General features: G+C 37.3%; 1 protein-coding gene across 1 annotated transcript in view; it reads right to left on the reverse strand.

The window, feature by feature from the left end:
- Nucleotides 1-18916, reverse strand: part of LOC150094573 (integrin alpha-9-like) — a 670422-nt gene that overhangs the window by 550210 nt on the left and 101296 nt on the right. Inside the window, exons 2-4 of the mRNA XM_090411817.1 lie at nt 17608-17732; nt 10955-11061; nt 539-665 (exon numbers count right to left, since the gene is read on the reverse strand). Of these exons, the coding sequence (XP_090267943.1) occupies nt 539-665; nt 10955-11061; nt 17608-17732 (359 nt within the window). The remainder of the gene's footprint in view (nt 1-538; nt 666-10954; nt 11062-17607; nt 17733-18916) is intronic.

Below are 18916 nucleotides of genomic sequence, written 5' to 3' on the forward strand. Positions count from 1 at the left end.
ATCAGGTCACATATGAATTACTGTCTAAAGATTTAGTTACCTGGGTTTTTTTTTTTTTTTTTTTGGAGTGGGGGGATATTAGAAACATTCCCTAGACAATGAACAAGAATGGTTTTAGGTCTCTGGAATGTTAGATGAAGAAAGAATGAGAGAATGCAGTGTGCAGAGTCTCATAAGTTTAAAAGAGTTTTTAAAAGATTACGGTGGAAGAGATTTTACAGAAAGGGAATACAGGGGTATAGCAAAAGACTACTGCTGGAAGATATAATAAGGAGCAAGGAAGTAAGGAGTAGGTTTTTTGTGTTCAGTGATTGATAAGTAGAATGGTTTGCCTGAGAATGTGGTGAGTGCAGAGTGAATGAGTTTGCAAGGCACAACTTGATGAGCTATGTATGTGACAACAATGAGATGCCCCACAAGGTCTCTTCACTCTATAAAAGTATGATGGTAATACCAACTGCATATTCAGATGTCAGAATGTAAAATATTCTTATTTTAATCAGAATGAAACATTATATTTAGGATTATAAAATCATACCTTCAGCAATCAGGGGAAGTAGTTTCTCCACTTTTTCTTCTTCAAGTTTATTATTAATGACATAGCACACTCCATTGGCAAGGTATTCGTCCTTGTACATTTGATTCTTCCAAAGATGGCCACATACCTAGATTGAAAAAAAAAACTATTTAAACTAACAAAGTGTTTGAGAAAAAGAATATAGTCATCATCATCAAATTCCTGCCATGTACCCTCAAGGAGTGTACAGGATATAATAGTACTACATGAAAAAATTACATCATTACTAACTTCCTATCTACAATACTTGTAGATAGGAAGTATGATGCTCCAAATCAGTCTGTTACTTGTCAAGACTCCAACATTATCGGATCTTATATTTCTATCGTCTAATGCACTTTGTACCGTATCAATCCACCTATATCTTGGTGTTCCTCTGGGTCGTTTTCCTGCCAACCTGGCAGAGAACACTTGTTTTGCTAATCTTTCCTCTCCCATTCTATTAAGTGCAACCATGCCACCTGAGAATAGCTCTGCTAACGCATTCCTGGATGCTGACAATGTCAAGTTCTTTCCTAATATCCTCGTTTTTAATATGATATTGCCATTGATGCCATCTGTTCACTCCTCTAATCTTTCTCAGGACTCTCATATCTGCGGTCTCTAGTCTTTGGTCAAGTGTTTTACTTCTGACCCAGCTCTCAGATCCATAAGTTAAAACTGGTTTGAACACTGTCTTGTATACAGCTAATTTAGCACACTCTGACTAATTTCTCTCTTATTCAGTATGAACTTATTCAATTGACTTCCCACCATACCAGCTTTGCTGATTCTGTTGTCTATTTCTACATTGAATTTACCATCTTCAGTAAAAATCGTGCCTAAGCAGCTGAAATGTTTTACTTGTTCCACAGGTTCTCCATTCACAACACAGTTGACATTTTTTGATTCTGCCTATTTTCATTGTCTTTGTATTTTTATTGCTGACCTTCAATACCATATCTATTACAACAGCTATTCAATTTAGTCAGAGAATCTTGAAGACTGGTAGCAGATTTATTTAGAAGTATAACATCATCCGCATAAAGCAAAGAGCTGACATTAACATCTCCAATTCTGATATCATGTTTAATACCACTTTCCTTCATAATGTGATCCATATAGATCATGAATAACAAAGGGGATAATGTACATCCTTGTCTCACACCAGATTTAACATTAAACCATCTTCCTGTACTTCCTTCAATTCTAACTGCTGTCTTACAACTCAAATAAAGACTAAGTATTGCTTGATATAATGCCCCATTGACACCATATAACTGCAGCGTATTGAATAGCTTCTCTCTTGGTACCTTGTCATATGCCTTTTCCAAATCGACAAAACTTAAATACAGATCTTTGTTATATTCCCATGCTTTCTCGACTATTTGTCGTAAAGTGAAGATCTGATCCTGACAGCCTCTATTTGGCCTGAATCCAGCTTGTTCTTCACCCACCTTTTCTTCCACAATTCTTCTCAACCGTTTCTCAAGTATACTTCCATAAATCTTGCCAGGAACACTCAGTAGGGAAATACCTCTGTAATTATCACATTTAGTTTTATTTCCCTTTTTATATATGGGTACTATTAGAGCTCTACTCCAATCATTGGGAATTCGTCCTTCTGTCCAGGGTTTCTGAACTATGCAGTGCAAGGTTTGTCCAGTTTATATATTATTAAACTTTCTTGGACTGCTGTAAAAATTTTGTGTGATAGCCTTGTCAGACACCTTTTTCAATTGATATTTTATTGCTTCTCATGTGAAGTTGGATTATTGCTGTTGCAGAGGTCCATATATTCTTCAGGAACTCCCTGATTTTGGAGTGCTTTGATTATTGCATTAGTTTTGATGGAATCAAATGCTTTTTCATAATCAATGAAGGCTAAACAGAGAGGCAATTGGTTTTCTTCTGCTTTTTCTATTATTTGTTGTACTGCATGAATATGATAAATTGTGTTCAAGTCTTTACGGAATCCTGCTTGTTCTAATGGTTGATTTGAGTCTAGAAGAGGGGTTAACCTGTTTATTATTACTTTTGTGAGAATTTTGTACAGATTAGAGAGAATACCAATTGGTCTATAGTTCTTTACTTCTTCTTTGTCCCCTTTTTTAAATAACAATATTAGAGTAGCATTTTTCCAATTTTCTGGTATCTTTCCCTCTTCTAAGTATAGATTTAGTAAGTTTTTGACATGGCGAATTATATTGTTTTCTCCCCATTTAATTAATAATATGTGAATTAAGTTTTCACCAGGACATTTTCCATTTTTCATTTGTTTTAATGCTTGTTTTATTTCATCTGAAGTGAATTGTGGGTGGAAATTTATTTTAGTTTTTTTGTGTTAATAATATCTTATTTCATTTCTCATCTTTTTCCTTATTGTTTTGCATAGTTCTGCATATTCTATTTCAGAAATTAAGTTGTCGTCTTGTTTCATATTTTGTCTCTTTTTTAGTAGTTGTAAGGTTTCCTCTGAAATTTGGTCTTTTTTGTTGTACCTATCCTTTACAAATCCATGATGATTAACATAAAGAATGCTATGTCCATCAACCCAATTCTGTATTCTATTTCTTACAATCTCTCCAAAAACTTAACCAAAACTGCAGCTATACAGACTGACTATAGTGGGAGACTATTGTCTTAGAACCCTGCTTAGAGTGGTACTATTTTGCCTTCTTTTCACTCCTTAAGAACCCTACCCATTGCAAAACTTTCATTAAATAACCAGGTCAAAGGCATAACCAACTGTGGTGCACATTCCTTAAGAATATGTGGTGATATGCCATCCATTCCTATAGCCTTATTAACATCTAACCCAACCAACATCTGATACACCTATTTTTTTCACTTCCAATTCTCCTAATACTTTCCTTTCTTCTATATATTCCACTGCATAATTTATACCAGTATGATATACACTAATGAAGTGTTTGTTCAATAATTCCACTATATCTTTTACACCTGTTAGTCTGCTACCATTTATAATTATTCTTTCTCTTGCTTGCCATGTAGCAGAAAAATTCCCTTGAGTTAGCCTTGTCCTGACCAGCCAATCACCCCTCATACTGCACCATTTCTTTCTTTCTTTACCATGCTCATCACCTTCCTAGCCTGCAACCTTATACTCTTCATGGATCTGATCACCACCAACTGTGTTGTACCTCCTCCATAACATTTTCTTGTCCAGCACAGCTTCCTTAATTTTGCTGTTCATCCATTTCACTCCCACTCTATTTTAATTATTATTATTATTATTATTATTATTCAGGCCTCCAAGGAGTCAAAAGACTCATCGTGTGAGGTCCTTCCTAAGAACATAGTCTGTCAAGACTCATCGAGGGGAGATCCCCCCCCCCTAAGAAACACAAAGTCTATTATACCACTCCTTAAACTCATTGACCGTTCTTGCTCTCACCACTCCATCAATCAATGCATTCCACGGTTCAACCACCCTCCATGCAAAGAAACCACTCCTCGCCCTCTTGCTCACAGTTTCCTTTCGTAACTTCCAGGGATGGCCTCTCTTGTCATCACTCCTTCCCGCTGTTCAACCAAGCGAAAGAACTCCCCAGTGTCAACCCTGTAACCACCTCTCAACAGTTTAAAAGTCTCAATCATATCACCTCTCCTTCTATCCACCAAACTCTGCAGTCCACATTCCCTCAGCTGATCCTCATAACTAACATTGTACAATCCTGAAACCATCTTTGTCATCTGTCTTTGTATCCTTTCCACAGTTAATTTATCCCATTCAAATCCTGGGGACCAAATCTGAGAACAATAGTCCAAGTGTGGTCTGATCAGAGACTTATACAACGGAATGATAACCCTCTTATCCCTGCAGGTCAGTGTCCTTCTCATAATTGAAGCAATCCTCTGTGTTACCTTCACCACCTTGCAATATGTCCCCTAAACTTCAGGTTTCTATCAATCATCAACCCCAGATCTCTTATCTCCCTTACTTCCTCCAATAGAGTAGGCAGCATCCCATCAATGTGTCCCAAACCTCAAGACCTTACATTTTGCTGCATTAAACTGACCCTCATTCATTTGCCCATCTATCTAGCTTATTCAAATCCTCTTGCAGGGCTACCACATCTGCACTATTACTAATAATTCTTCCCAGCTTCGCATCATTTATTCCCCTACCCCTTGGTATACAGTAATACACTGCTTTTGTTAAATACTTTCCCAACATCACATCCTCCTCAGAGAAATAAGTTTCACTTATTCCAATTATTTTTTGGCATACCATCTCAATCAATGCAACAAACTCAGCTTTCTTGTTTCAAATACTCCTTACATTTTTGTATAAACATAACAATCCCTGTGTGTTTGAGGCCATTCTACCAGCACCAATATTGTCTACTCTAGCTGCTATACTTTGCACTACACAGATTCAAAATCTGTTCATGCATTATCAATTTCCACACTTTGCAGACACAATTCCTCTGCAATTATTCACAGTACTTCCCCTACTCTTTTCACATCTTTCTCCTTCTGGAAAATTATATACCTTCTAATTTTAATACAATTGCTAACTTCTAATTCTATTCCTGACATCACATCCTCCTCAGACAACTAAGTCTGAGGAGGATGTGATGTCTGGTCAGGCCAAGGTTAACTCAAGGGAATTTTTCCGGTACATGGCAAGCGGCAAGCAAGAGGAAGAATAATTTGGCAGACTAACATTGGTGGATACACATCTCTCTTCGGTCTGACCACTCCCTTTCCCTGATCCTGACTGCGATTTCCATTCCTACCTGTCTCATCCTCACCTTTATGCATTCTATCATCTTGTGCTGTTGCAACCATATCTTCAACCTCGTATCCATCTTCCTCCTGCTGTACAATCTGTTGATTTCTGCTATCCTGTTTCACAGCTAGACTCGGATCATTTGCTACCTTAACTTCTTGACTCTATGCCTTCTCAGAAAACAATAGTCTTTCTAAATGCCAACACCAAACCCATTCAAATGTAATCCATCAGCTTTATACCATTCCAACTTCCCTTCAAATTCACTTCATAGATTTACAAATTGAAACCTCTTTGCCTTGCACATCTCTGCTCTCCTTCTCAATTCACTGTTATCATATCTGGGCAACACACCTACAAAAATTCCCAACAACATTATTCTTCTTTACCTGGGTGCAACAACTTCAAGTTTCTATCAACATTCTTCTTCTCCTCAACTAAGTCATTTGTGCCCATGACTACGACTGATTTTGATGCGCGATATTTCCTTTTCTGCAAAGCATCAGTTATTTGCTTTATTGTTCCAACAGGAAAGCATGTTTTATGTACTTTATTAGTGATCACACCTATAATGATTGAATCCCCATACACTGGTATATGACTATTCTTTGATTCTTTCTTCATAAGATTAACTTCTTCCTTCTCATCAGCTAATCTCTCCTTTAGCTGTTTAATATCCTCTTCCAGATGTCTGCTCCCATTTCTGATCAGTCTAATCTATCCAGACATTTTTTACATAGTTAGCACTTTCTTCTTCTCATTTACCCAAACAGTCCACAGAGCCTTCACATTTTTCAGTGCATACATATAGTGGTTTTCACAGTGCATCTACTGCACAAAATCCAAGGCAAAGCCAAACTTTTGTACAGAAGCCTTTCATGCCACTGACATACATTTCTTTATGGAAGCCATCTTTAGAAGCTGAAGTAGTACAAGAAACAAGTAGCAAAACAATATATAAACAAAATATTTCAACACCACCACCACTGAAGGACACTTGTATCCAAACTGAAGGAAAATGCAGCACAATTTGCAACAAAAAGCCACACTACACACTAATTAGAAATGTGTTTTGCAGGATATGGGATTATAAAAACATCATATGACAGGGTAAAATTAATTTGTTTGGATAACAGAGCCTTAACTACTGAATTTGACCATATCCTTAACACTTTCTTAGCAAAAGGGTACAACCCCCAAAAAATTAAAAAAAATAATAAACCATATAACAGCAACCCTCCCCCCTTCAAAGCAGAGGTTATTCAAAATCTATCACCATTCCACATACCCATGGAATCAGAAGGCATGACTGTCAGTGGCACAAGCAATAAGTTTGCTATATTTATCCTTGTGGGATTTAGGGTAATAATTAAATACTTTTTCCCCTGTGACAAATGACTGTGTGACATGACATGCAAACAGTGTCCATATACATCTTTCTGTATATGGACATATCTATAAATGATATGTTATGTCATTCTTTAATTTTGACCAACATATCCTAGGAATAGTAATATTTTTTTTAATTTTTTCTAATAACTGCTGCCTAAAAAGCTTCAACAATTTAGAAAAATAAAATTATTCAGTGAAAACAAAAAAATCCACTAACAGATTTTATTTCCCATGGGGAGTAGTTAAGCCTTATCTAACTTTTGGATACTGATAGGGGGAAGTTCATTCTTCACCAGTAGCAATTCAGAAATGGCTGACCTAAGGCTATTACTAATTATAAATGCCATTTGATGAAGAGACAGCTGACAAGTGCCATCATCTCATGGTCACTAATCCTAAAACTCTATTTTCTGAAACAGAGTGGGTTATACAGTCAATTTTCTTGAGTTTGGAATGAAAACCAGAGTGTCAGGGAGAAAACTTACTTGCCCATGCCAGAGACTGACTAACTCAGGAACCAATAGAATTAAGTCTTAGAAAATGTTCATCTAGTTGGCAGCTAGAATTGGACTTAAGTTTTCCTATGGGCAGCCTAGCATGGTGGGTGTAAATGTCACTTTCACTGAGCTACACAAGCTATAAATATCTATTATTCTTTCCAAATAGGTAAAAAATAAGTTTGTTTTTCATACTTTAAATGCACACCTTAATCTCTGAAATAACTGAGAGCTTATGAGAATACGATCCTTATAATATGAAGTGTCTAGGTATTGCACAGCTCAAAAGAAACTGCCTCAAGAGCCCATTTTATTAGAGCTTTCGATTATTATTATTCTACGTAACAGCTCTAGGGAGGGAGGGCACTCTACAACTCTGTCTCCATTGCTCAATCCACCAACTACCATCATCTACACCAGCGCCATCTACTGTCCATCATCATCACTAGTATTTTAACAGACAATCACAAACATCCATGCCCACGGCAGGATTCGAACCTGCAGCCTTTTGGGTCCAGAGCGGATACGCTGACCACTCGGCCAACCAGACCATTGATATTTCAATGGCTTGACAGCTGTTGCAAAAACTTAATTCTCATTAAAGATCAGGCAGAATATATCAAATACCACTTTCCAACCAAAACAACTTTCAGTGGAACTTTTAACCAAAAGCACTAAATAACGATAATCACAGAGGCTTCTTTGCAGAGTTATATTTATCTCAGAAACAATGCAATATCAAGGTAACTCCAATGCCAATTGTTGTATTGTACAAGCAATTAATCAATTTCAAAATTCTCAGTCAGTTTAAGATTTCAAAAGTAAACTTTGATAGTTGGTTATGAAACAATTATGGATATTTATTATTCTTTCAGTGACCAGCCCTTTTAAATTTCTTGTTCCAGAAGAAATTTTAAATTATATTCTGGTATAGAAGATTACAGATCAGGCATTCATCATTTTTCCACATGACAAATGTCTCATCTATACCTATACCAGACATGAATTTGCATAAGACAGATTTATTAAAAAAAGTTCTCTCCATTGGTGAAAATGTACAAAAAGAGGAGGTTGAAGAAATAAAATCTAAGAAAAGAGAATGAACAAGTTTAGGAGATGTAAACCTAATGCAAAAATTGCAAGGACTACATATTATTGCCACAGTGGGGTTGCTAACAATAGATAACCTCATTGTTCCATTATACAAACCTCGGACACCAGGACAAGCATGCACAAATGTGGACCGATTGAAGTGGTAATAGGAAATGAGTGAATGTTTGTAAGGAGTTTTTATCACAGGAGAGTGTTCAAAAACACCTGAAAACTGTATAAAGGAACTTGAGCATAATAGAAGAGAAGAGTAGATTTTTGGCTTGTAGAGGAGTATAATATACAGTGATTTATTATTAGTATTATATTTTCTTTAGCATCTCCACAAAGTCAGACCCATATGGATGAAAGCACTAACCATTGTTCCCACAATACTTATCACGTCTCCCCTTGAACTCATTCACCAATGAAACAATACAACAAGCTATGGCAACCCATTCACCACCCTCCAAGCAAAAAAAACTAGTCCTGATACCCCTGCTAACCACACTTACACAATTTCCAGTAATGACACTTATGTTCTTTCCTTTACTGCCATGTACAGAAAAGAGTATTTGGTATCAATCCTATGAAATATCTTTAATAACTTATGTTTCTATGGTATCCTTTTTCTGCATATCAACCAGTCTTTGTAACTTACCTATTTTTAATCTCTTCGGGAATGTTCCATAGACTTGGATCTGATAGGAACGAAGAAGTGGTGGATCCAGAAGTGAGTGACAAAGATTATTAATTGCCTCTGGATCCTCTCCACAATTTTCATATAGAAACCAGGCAACAAGGTCTGCATATAGCAGTCCAGATGTGGTCTTATTGAAGCCTTATAAAGGGAAATAATAACCTCCTATTCCTGCTTATCAGTGTGTTCTTCGATACCCATGTAATGTGATATTTTGGCTTCCTTTGTAATATGTCCTCTAAACTCTAACTCCCTATCTACAATCACCCCTAAATCCCAAGCCTTAATTTCCTACAGTTCAATTCCTTTAACGTAGTACACAGCTTTTGATCTCTTCACCCCAAAATGCTTAACCTCACACTTGACCACATTAAATTGTCAGCCATCGTCATTTGCCCATATTGCCATTCTATTCAAGTCAACTGCAAAGATTTCTACATCTCCACTACTAATCTTCCTAACTTTGCATCATTGGCAAACAACTCAATATATTTTCCTTTGAAACAATCTCCTATATCCAGGAAAAGGAAAGTCACTACTGGAGTGCCTCAGGGGTCTCTTTTAGTTCCATTGCTGTTTAACTTGTATATTAATGATATAGGTGAAGATTTGGATGGAGATATTCAGTTGTTTGCAGATGATGCAAAGTTGGGACGAACCATGAAGTGTAGTGAAGATGTTGTGGCCTTACAGGAAGACTTGAATAGATTCAGTGATTGGGCATGGAAATGGGGATGCGAGTTCAATGTTGCAAAATGTAAGGTTTTAAAATTTGGAAAACAAAAATGGGATGCAGAACTTATGCTTGGGGAGAATATATTGTTGAAGGTAGAGGAAATAAGAGATCCGGGGGTGATAGTGGATAAGGATCTAAAATTTAGAGGCCGCATTGTCAAAATTGTGAAGACAACACAAAGGCTTCTGGGAATGATGCATAGGACACTGACGTGTAGAAGTAGGGAAATTGTTCCATTGTATAAGGCTTTGATTAGGCCACACATGGATTATTGTGCCCAGATTTGGTCACCGGGTTTTCAGAAGGATGAAGAGATGTTGGAAAGGGTCCAAAGGAGACTGACTAAGGTAGTTTCTGACCTCTGGAATGCTGAGTATGAGGAAAGATTGAGAAGGAGTAATTTGCAGAATCTGGTGGACAGGAGGAAGAGGAGAGATATGATAGAGACCTAGAAGTTGATAAGGGATTGTTATAGGATCAATGCTGGAGAAGTTTTACAGAGAATGGTGGGAGATCAGGGGGGAACCAGAGGTCATCCCTGGAAACTGTATAAAGTGGGTGTGAGTAGGGGAGTGAGAGGCAGGTTTTTTTTGTGCAGAGTTGTGAATGATTGGAATGCCTTGCCCGAGAATGTGGTGTCTGCAAAGAGTTTGAATGTGTTTAAAACACGGTATGATGAGCTGTTTGTGTGTGATAAAAGGCCCTCCCAGATGAGTCTTTGACTCCATGAGGTCTTGGGGTGGTAGTAATAATAATAATATCACTGATATACAAATTGAACAGCAGTAAACTAAACAGTAAAGCTTGTAGGTATACCACAAATCACCACCTTCTCCTGTACGATTCCCTCATACATCAGTCTTTGATATCTATTCATCACCACCCTCTTATCCAAATTACTGGCTTCATATCCATCCCCATTTAATTCCAATTTAAGCAAGAGAGTTCTGTGTGTAATACTGTCAAATGCCTTTGCAAAATCTAGCAGTATCACTGAGTAGCCATTTCCTTTATCCAACTCAACTGTCACTTTTATTGCAAAAAGTAAAATTACTAAGGCAAGATCTATCCTTCAATAAACCATGCCATCCCTACAATGATGATTCCCACCCCGTGTAACACTTTTGTCTCTACAGAATCCTGATGATGATAAAATAATTTTAAGTAATCTAATAACTCAGTTATATACTTAATTGATACAACATGATATTAAACTGAAACTCACCACAACATTACCTTCACCTTGCTGAACATCCATAGCAATACCAAGATAGGAGTCATTTTTCAAGTCCTTATAGTTCAAATTTTTTCCTTTATCAGTTACTGTGTTACCTAATATAGATTAAAAGGTAAAGTCTTACATTATTTTATTAATGTTATTTCTGTAATACTAAAGTTAGTAATATTACTTTGAGAATATTCTTGGCAAAGTTGTGTACACATCTATACTTGATTAATTTGAAGAGTAGGAGATAGGCCAATCCGAATAGCATAGGAAATAATGATTATGTCATGTTATCTGTTGCACCTGAAGTACTTTCAGGACTGGGGCAACCTCATATATAGAAGCTAATGACTTCACATCACTTGCCATAATATCCCATAATGCAAAGCACATCCTTACGGACATATATAATGCTATGCATTATGAGAATGGTCACCACCCAGACCAGTTTCAACCTTTATTGAGGTCTCATCAGTGGGAGAGTCAGACCCACAGGTGATATACTAAGGTTGAAGTAATGCAGACGTCATATTTTCATGTATGAGTAGCCAAAAGGTGTCACACATTATTAAAATACTCTGGATTAGAGAGAGTTGTTGGAAGTTTTTCCTTGTGCAGTTTCTGGGAATAGCCACTTATATTTATCTTATCTCCATCCATTCTATGAAAAATCTCTTTCATCTCTTTCATATTCATCTGGTAACAACCCTTTAATAACTTATGTTTCAATCATATATTTTTTGGTTTGAAGATATATGATGAAAGGTCAGTTTATTCAACACTCCTGAAATTGGCGATTTTTATCTGTTTTATTATGTCCTTTCTTATAATATTTTATTATTGATAATATTTTTATATAGTTTACTGACTCTTACCACCACCCTTCACGAAAACTTGGAGTCATTAACAGCCTCAAAAGCAGAGCAGTAACAATTTGCTTTAATGAACAAGCTCTTATGCATGAATTACAAATTATTTGCAATACATTTATAAACAATAGCTATAGCAAAAATACCACCAATAAAATTCTACACAAAATTACACCTAAAAATATAGGTTACAGTAAAACTATAGTTATGCCATACATTGTTGGCCTAGTGGTTGGCACATCTGCTCTCCAGTTAAAGGGCTGGGGGTTCAAGTCCTGCTGTGGGCATGGATATTTGCGATTGTCTGTGAGAATACTGGTGGTGGCTGGCGTAGATGATGAAGGTAGTTGCAGTTGGTGGAGACGGAGAGTTGTGGAGTGGGTGCTCTCCCTCGATGGGTCTTTGAACTCCCTGGAGGTATTATGTAATAATAATTAAAGACATATCAGATAAAATAAATAGAAAGTTACAACCTTAATGCTATCTTAAAACCCCTTACAGAAATGAAAAACATATTCAACACCTCCAAGTATCCCCAGCCCACTCTAGTGTATACTATGCTACTCTACCTTATGTTTCATCTGGGGTGACTCAGAATCTGTTTTAGTTCTACAGCTGTTTAACCTATAATATTGGAGAAGATTTGAATGTGAATAGACAACTGTGTTCACACAACGCAAAGTTGGAACAAGCTATGAGGAGTACAGCAGATGTTCTGGCCTTACAAGAAGGCTTGAACAGATTGAGTGAATGGGCATGGTAGTGGGGATTTCCCAGTTCAATGTAAGGTTTTAAAATTTTGAAAACAATGATCAGATGTAGAATTTACTTTTTGGTGTGGATATACTGTTGGAGATGGAGAAAATCAGAGATCTTGGGATGATAGTGGATAAGAATCTCAAATTTTGAGGACATATATGAGGAGTAGTAGAGCAGTCTGACTAGACTGAGTTGCCAGCCTGACTGGCCAAGTGATTAGAGTATCCACTCTCCAGCTAAAAAAAAAAAGCTGTGGGTTCGAATCCCACCGTGGGCATGGATGTTTGTGATTGCCATTGTAAATACTAGTGGCGATGGTCAGCGGTAGATGCCGTTGGTGTAGTTGAGGTCAGTTGGTGGAGACAGTTGTAAAGCAGGTGCCCTCCCTCGATGAGTCTTTGGACTCCCTGGAGGCTAATGATAATAATATTGTCAAAATTGTGACAACAACACAATGAATTCTGGGAATGATACAGGAGACTTGCAGAAAGAAGGATATTCGGGTTTCATTGTATAAGGCTTTGATTAGGCCACATATGGACTACTGTGCACAGATTTGATCACATGGTTTTCAAAAGGATGAAGAGATGTTGGAGAGGATCCAGAGGCAATTGACCAAAATAGTTGCTGATCTCTGGAATGTTAAATATGAATAAAGTTTGAGACTACCCCATTTACATAATCTAGTGAACAGAAGGAAGAAGGATGATATGATAGATGTACATGTTAGTAAGAAAGAGGTTGTTACAGTATTAACATTAAAGAGGTTTTTCATAAAACAGTGGGAGTTTGGTGTCATCCCAGGAAGCTTTATAAGAAGGATGTGAGCAAGGGAATGAGCAGTAGTTTTTTTTTTTTTGCATGGAGATTTGTGAATGATTGGAATGCCTTGCCTGAGAGGGTGGTGTCTGCAGAGAATTTGAGTATGTTTAAGACAAGGTATGATGAGCTGTGTGTATGACAAAAAGGACCTCCTAGATGAGTCTGACTCCATGGGGTCTTAAGATGATAATAATCTGACTCGTACATGGTTTATTCGCTTAATTCTTGGTATGCAATTATGCATTGCCCATGTTAAATATTGCTTTATAATTCACCATGCAGGATCAACATCTTTTCCACACAAATTTTCAACCCAGTATATTGATGCTAGTTGACTAAGGAGCTTCTCATAATCACCCACTTTTTGTAGTTCCATGTATAGACATTGGTAACGACATACCTGTTTGACTACCTTCCAAACCAGCACCTCATGATCTCTCTCATCAACACATGTTAATACCTCACTCACATCCACATCCTGTGAGAATATCACAAAATCCAACACTGATAAACTTCTTGTGGTTTCTATAAGATGCTTTTTTAGATGGTTATCCCACAGAAACTCAAATTCACTCTTTTCAAAATTTTGACATGTGCATTCACTATTGCTCTACCCAACTTTGCATCATCAGCAATTAAATGAACAGTTCCTCTCAAATCCTTTCCTATATCGTTAATGAACAAATTAAATAGCAGTGGTCCAAGAACAGAATCCTGCAGCACACCACTAAGTCACAGGCCTTCTTTTGGACTACTCCTAAATAAATTACTCTCTAACATCTCTCCATCAAACACCCTCCTATCCATCTCACCAACCCTATATCCATCCCTATATGATGCAATTTACTGATTAGAATTCCATGTGGTATCCTGTCAAAGGCCTTAGCAAAGTCCAGCAGTATCACTGTAAACCCATTAACCCTTATCCAGTTCATCTATCACTGTGTTATAAAACATGAGCGAGTTACTGGGGCACCTCCTCCCCATAATATGTTGCATACTGAGTAAGACCACCCACAATAGGCCTGTTAATTCCATTAAGGTTTATTATAATCATAATAATACATTAAAATTTAATGATGCCAACTAACATTTTGACATAACAAAGATGAAGATTCTAAACAACAACAAAAAAAAAAAATAAATAAATAAAATAAGAAACTGTTTCAAGAATTATGAGGCTGGCCTATTATGAACATAAAAAAACTAGTCAACTCACCCAAATCAAACATCTTAAAACAAAAAAGCAGTAGAATCATTGCAAAAGGCAAAGTGGAACATATAATGGTGGTCTGAAAAGTTCACAGCCTCTAGTATAGATGGCAACAACATCAGCAAGATTTTTTTTTCTAAGTTGATACATCTGTCATAAGCATCCATGCGAAACTGCAAGTCATTCTATCAAGTAGTTTGACTTATACAGCTGCCTGAAGCAAAAGTGTTGTCTGTATCCCTTGAAATGGATAAAATTAAGTATCGTGTGGTTATAAAATTCTTTGTAAAATAAGATCTAATATCAAAAGAAATTCATTCTAAGTTAATAAAAGTTTATGGCCACTCTTTTCCTTCATTTTCAGCAATTAAGAAATAGGCTGCCGAGTTTAAAAGTGGCTGTACCAGCATTGAAGATGATCCACGTGAAGGACATCCAAAAAGTGTAACACCACCAGAAATCATTGATCGAGTGCATGATATAGTATCGGATGACTTGTGAGTCAAAGTGCATGAAATTGCTGAGACTACAGGAATTTCAAAAGAGCATGTAGGATATATTTTGCATGAAGAATTGCATATGAAAAATGCTTTGAACAAGATGGGTGCTGCACTTGCTCACAGCAGATCAAAACCACATTCGCATGAAAGTCTCTGAACAGTGCTTAAAGCGTTTTAACAAAAATAAAACTGATTTTGTGCATTCTATTTATTACTATGGATGAGACTTGAATTCACCATAACACACCAGACTAAAAACAACAGTCAAAACAGTGGACAGAAGCCAGTTGTTCAATGCCAAAGAAGACAAAGTCTGTTCCATCAGAAGGAAAGATCACATGGCGTCGGTGTTTTGGGATGCTAAAAAGGCATTTTGTTTATTAGCTACCTTGAAAGGGGTAACACAATAACCAGGTAATATTATTCCTATCTTTTAACCAGACTACACAAAAAAATTTAGGAGAAAAGACACGGTTCACAGAAGAAAAAAATCATCTTTCATCAGGACAGTTCACCTGCCCACCAAAGTGTTTTGGCAATGGGAAAATTAAAGGAATCTGCACTATGAATTGGAACATTCACCCTATTCCCCAGATTTGGCTCCCTCTGACTTCTATGATCTTCTCAAAACTTAAAAACTCTTCCTCACTGGTCAGCAATTTTCTTTGAATCAAGAGGTGATTGCATGTATAGAGGGGTATTTTGCAAATCTTACTGAGAACCACTACAGGGACAGGATAATAGTGCTGGCGCATCTGTGGAATAAATGTATTAGTCTTAAGGGAGATCAATTGTTGAAAAATAAAAATAATTTGAAATTATAAATTTGTTTTTTCATTGTTGACTCTTGACCATATTGTTTAATCTGAGTCTCTGGTCTGGTTTAGTCCTGAAGGGGTGGAAAGAGAAAAAAATAGTTCCACTGCATAAAGGAGGATCCAAGACTACTGTTGCAAATTACCGACCGATCAGCATATCAGTAATCGTTGTCAAGTCTTGGAGAAAGTAGTCAAGGGAAAAATACAGGAATGGATTGATGAAAATGAGATACTGTATGGGGGACAGCATGGTTTTGTGAAGGGTAGATCATGCCTCAGTAACTTGCTCATGTTTTATAACACAGTGACGGCTGAACTAGACAAGGATAATGGATTTACAGTGATACTGCTGGACCTGGCTAAGGCCTTTGACAGGATACCATATGGAATTCTAATCTGTAAAGTGCAACATATGGGAATGGATATAGGGTTGGTGAGATGGATAGGAGGGTGGTTGATGGAGAGATATCAGAGAGTAGTTTACTCATGAGTCCAAAAGACGGCCTGTGACTAGTGGTGTGCCGCAAGGTTCTGTTCTTGGACCGCTGCTGTTTAATTTGTTCATTAATGATATAGGGAAGGGTCTAAGTGGGACAGTTCATTTGTTTGCTGATGATACAAAGTTGGGTAGGGCAATAGTGAATGCAGAAGATGTCAAAATTTTGCAGGATGATTTGGATAGATTGGAGGTCTGGGCTAAGGAAAATGGATGTCAATTTAATGTGGCAAAATGCAAGGTTAGGCATTTTGGGGTGAAAAGATTAGCAGCAGTATATCACACTGGTGGAACTGTACTCCAGGAGATTGATGAGGCCAGGGACTTGGGAGTATTGGTGGATAGGGAGTTGAAGTTTAGGGGGCACATTGCAAAAGTGGTTAAATCAACTCAAATCACTTGGATGCTGAAGAATACTCTAACGAACAGAGACAAGCAAGTTATCGTTCCTCGGAATCGAGCCTTGATAAGACCCACATCTCTACTACTGTGCCCAGATTTGGTCACCTAGTTTTCTTCTCGATGGGGAGGAGGTTGAGAGGATCCAGAGGAGAGTGACCAAGATGATAGCAGGTCTATGGAATGAACCTTATGAGAACAGGTTGAAGATTTGTGGGTTGCAGAAATTGGTTGATAAGCAGAAAAGGGGAGATATTATTGAGACATTCAAATTGCTGAAGGGTTGCTATAGGATTAATTCAGAGGATATTTTTGAGAACAGGACTGGTGGTGAGAGGACTAGGGGACATCCATGGAAGCTAGGCAAGAGTGTGGTTAGTAAGGGTGTTAGAGTTGGGTTTTTTACTTTTAGAGTGATGAATAAGCTGCCAGAGTCTGTTGGGGGTGCTATTACAGTGAATAAGTTCAAGGCAAAGTATGATAGATACTGTGTGAATGTTGAATAGTTGTGATGGACATGATGTTTAGAACCTTCCTCGATTAGATGAGTCTATGGACTCCTTGGAGTCGCCCGTAATAATAATTGTTAGGCCAAGATCAGACCATCCTCGTAGTTTCTTTAAGATTGACCTCCTGTTAGTGTCTGATTGCTGTTAGAAGTTAAAAGGATTTTTTCAACATGCACCAATTGTGTATGCCTAATTTTGATTAACATGTTCATATGCATTACATATAAAAATGTAATTGTTAAATTAAGTTCCCTTAATTAAAACTTACCAGTTCTGTCCAAAATCACCTCTATACACCTCGTAGTTTGTATGTTACATTTTGACAATGTCCCTGGCTGATGGATTTTATCCCGATAGAAGGATGAATTTGATTTTGGCGCAGTTATCAATGCCCTATTACATAAAATAGAAATAGAAATTAAATGAGTAGAAAGACTAATATGTTGGCAGCTCATGTCAATTTGTATTTAAATTTTATAGTTCATCACAACACAGAATAATAAGAAAATAATATTTAACTTATTTGCAGATATTTTGCTGGCATTATTATTATTATTATTATTATTATTATTATTACGGGCAACTCCAGGGAGTCATTAGACTCATCGAGGGAGGCCCCAAATCATTTTCATCACAACTATTCGACATTCATACAGTATCTATCATACCTCGCCTTAAACTCATTCACTGTCACAGCATCCACCACAGACTCAGGGAGCGCATTCCACTCATTCACTACTCTAAAAGTAAAGAACCCAGCTCTAACACCTTTACTAACCACACTTTTGCCCAGTTTCCATGGATGTCCCCTAGTCCTCCCACAACCAGCCCTGTTCTCAAAAATATCTTCTGAATTAATTTTATACAAACCCTTCAGTAATTTGAATGTCTCAATCATATCTCCCCTCCTCCGCCTATCAACCAATTTTTGCAACCCACAAATCCTCAACCTGTTCTCATACGGTTCATTCCACAGACCTGCTATCATCTTGGTCACTCGCCTCTGGATCCTCTCCACCTCCTCCCCATCAAGAAGAAACCTAGGTGACCAAATCTGAGCACAGTAGTCGAGATGAGGTCTTATCAAGGCTCGATACAGAGGAACAATAACCTGCTTGTCAACGTATTCTTCAGCAACCAAGTGATTTGATGAGCTGATTTGGCCACTTTTGCAATGTGTCCCCTAAATTTCAATTCCTTATCCACCAACACTCCTAAATCTCGTGCCTCATCAATTTCCTGGAGCACGGTTCCACCAATGCAGTAAACTGCCTCCCATCTTTTCACCCCAAAATGCATAACCTTACATTTTGCCACATTAAATTGACATCCATTCTCCCTAGCCCAGACCTCCAATCTATCCAAATCATCCTGCAAAAATCCTCAACCTTATGCTTGGACAGTTTCCAAAAAGACTGCCACACTCCTCAAGCCAAATTATATCCAACAACTTCAGAGCACAAAACAGTGTCATAGTACACAAACAGCAACAATTTGGTATAATAGTAGGACTAGTTAAAAAATAAGTAAATTGTAATGGACAACAAGGAACTAAAGTCCTAATTGGCATCATCTAT

Source organism: Typopeltis vanoorti, chromosome 22 (genome assembly GCF_054136105.1).
Source record: "Typopeltis vanoorti isolate ZY-2024b chromosome 22, IOZ_Tvanoo_1.0, whole genome shotgun sequence".
In the NCBI taxonomy this organism is placed as follows: domain Eukaryota; kingdom Metazoa; phylum Arthropoda; class Arachnida; order Uropygi; family Thelyphonidae; genus Typopeltis; species Typopeltis vanoorti.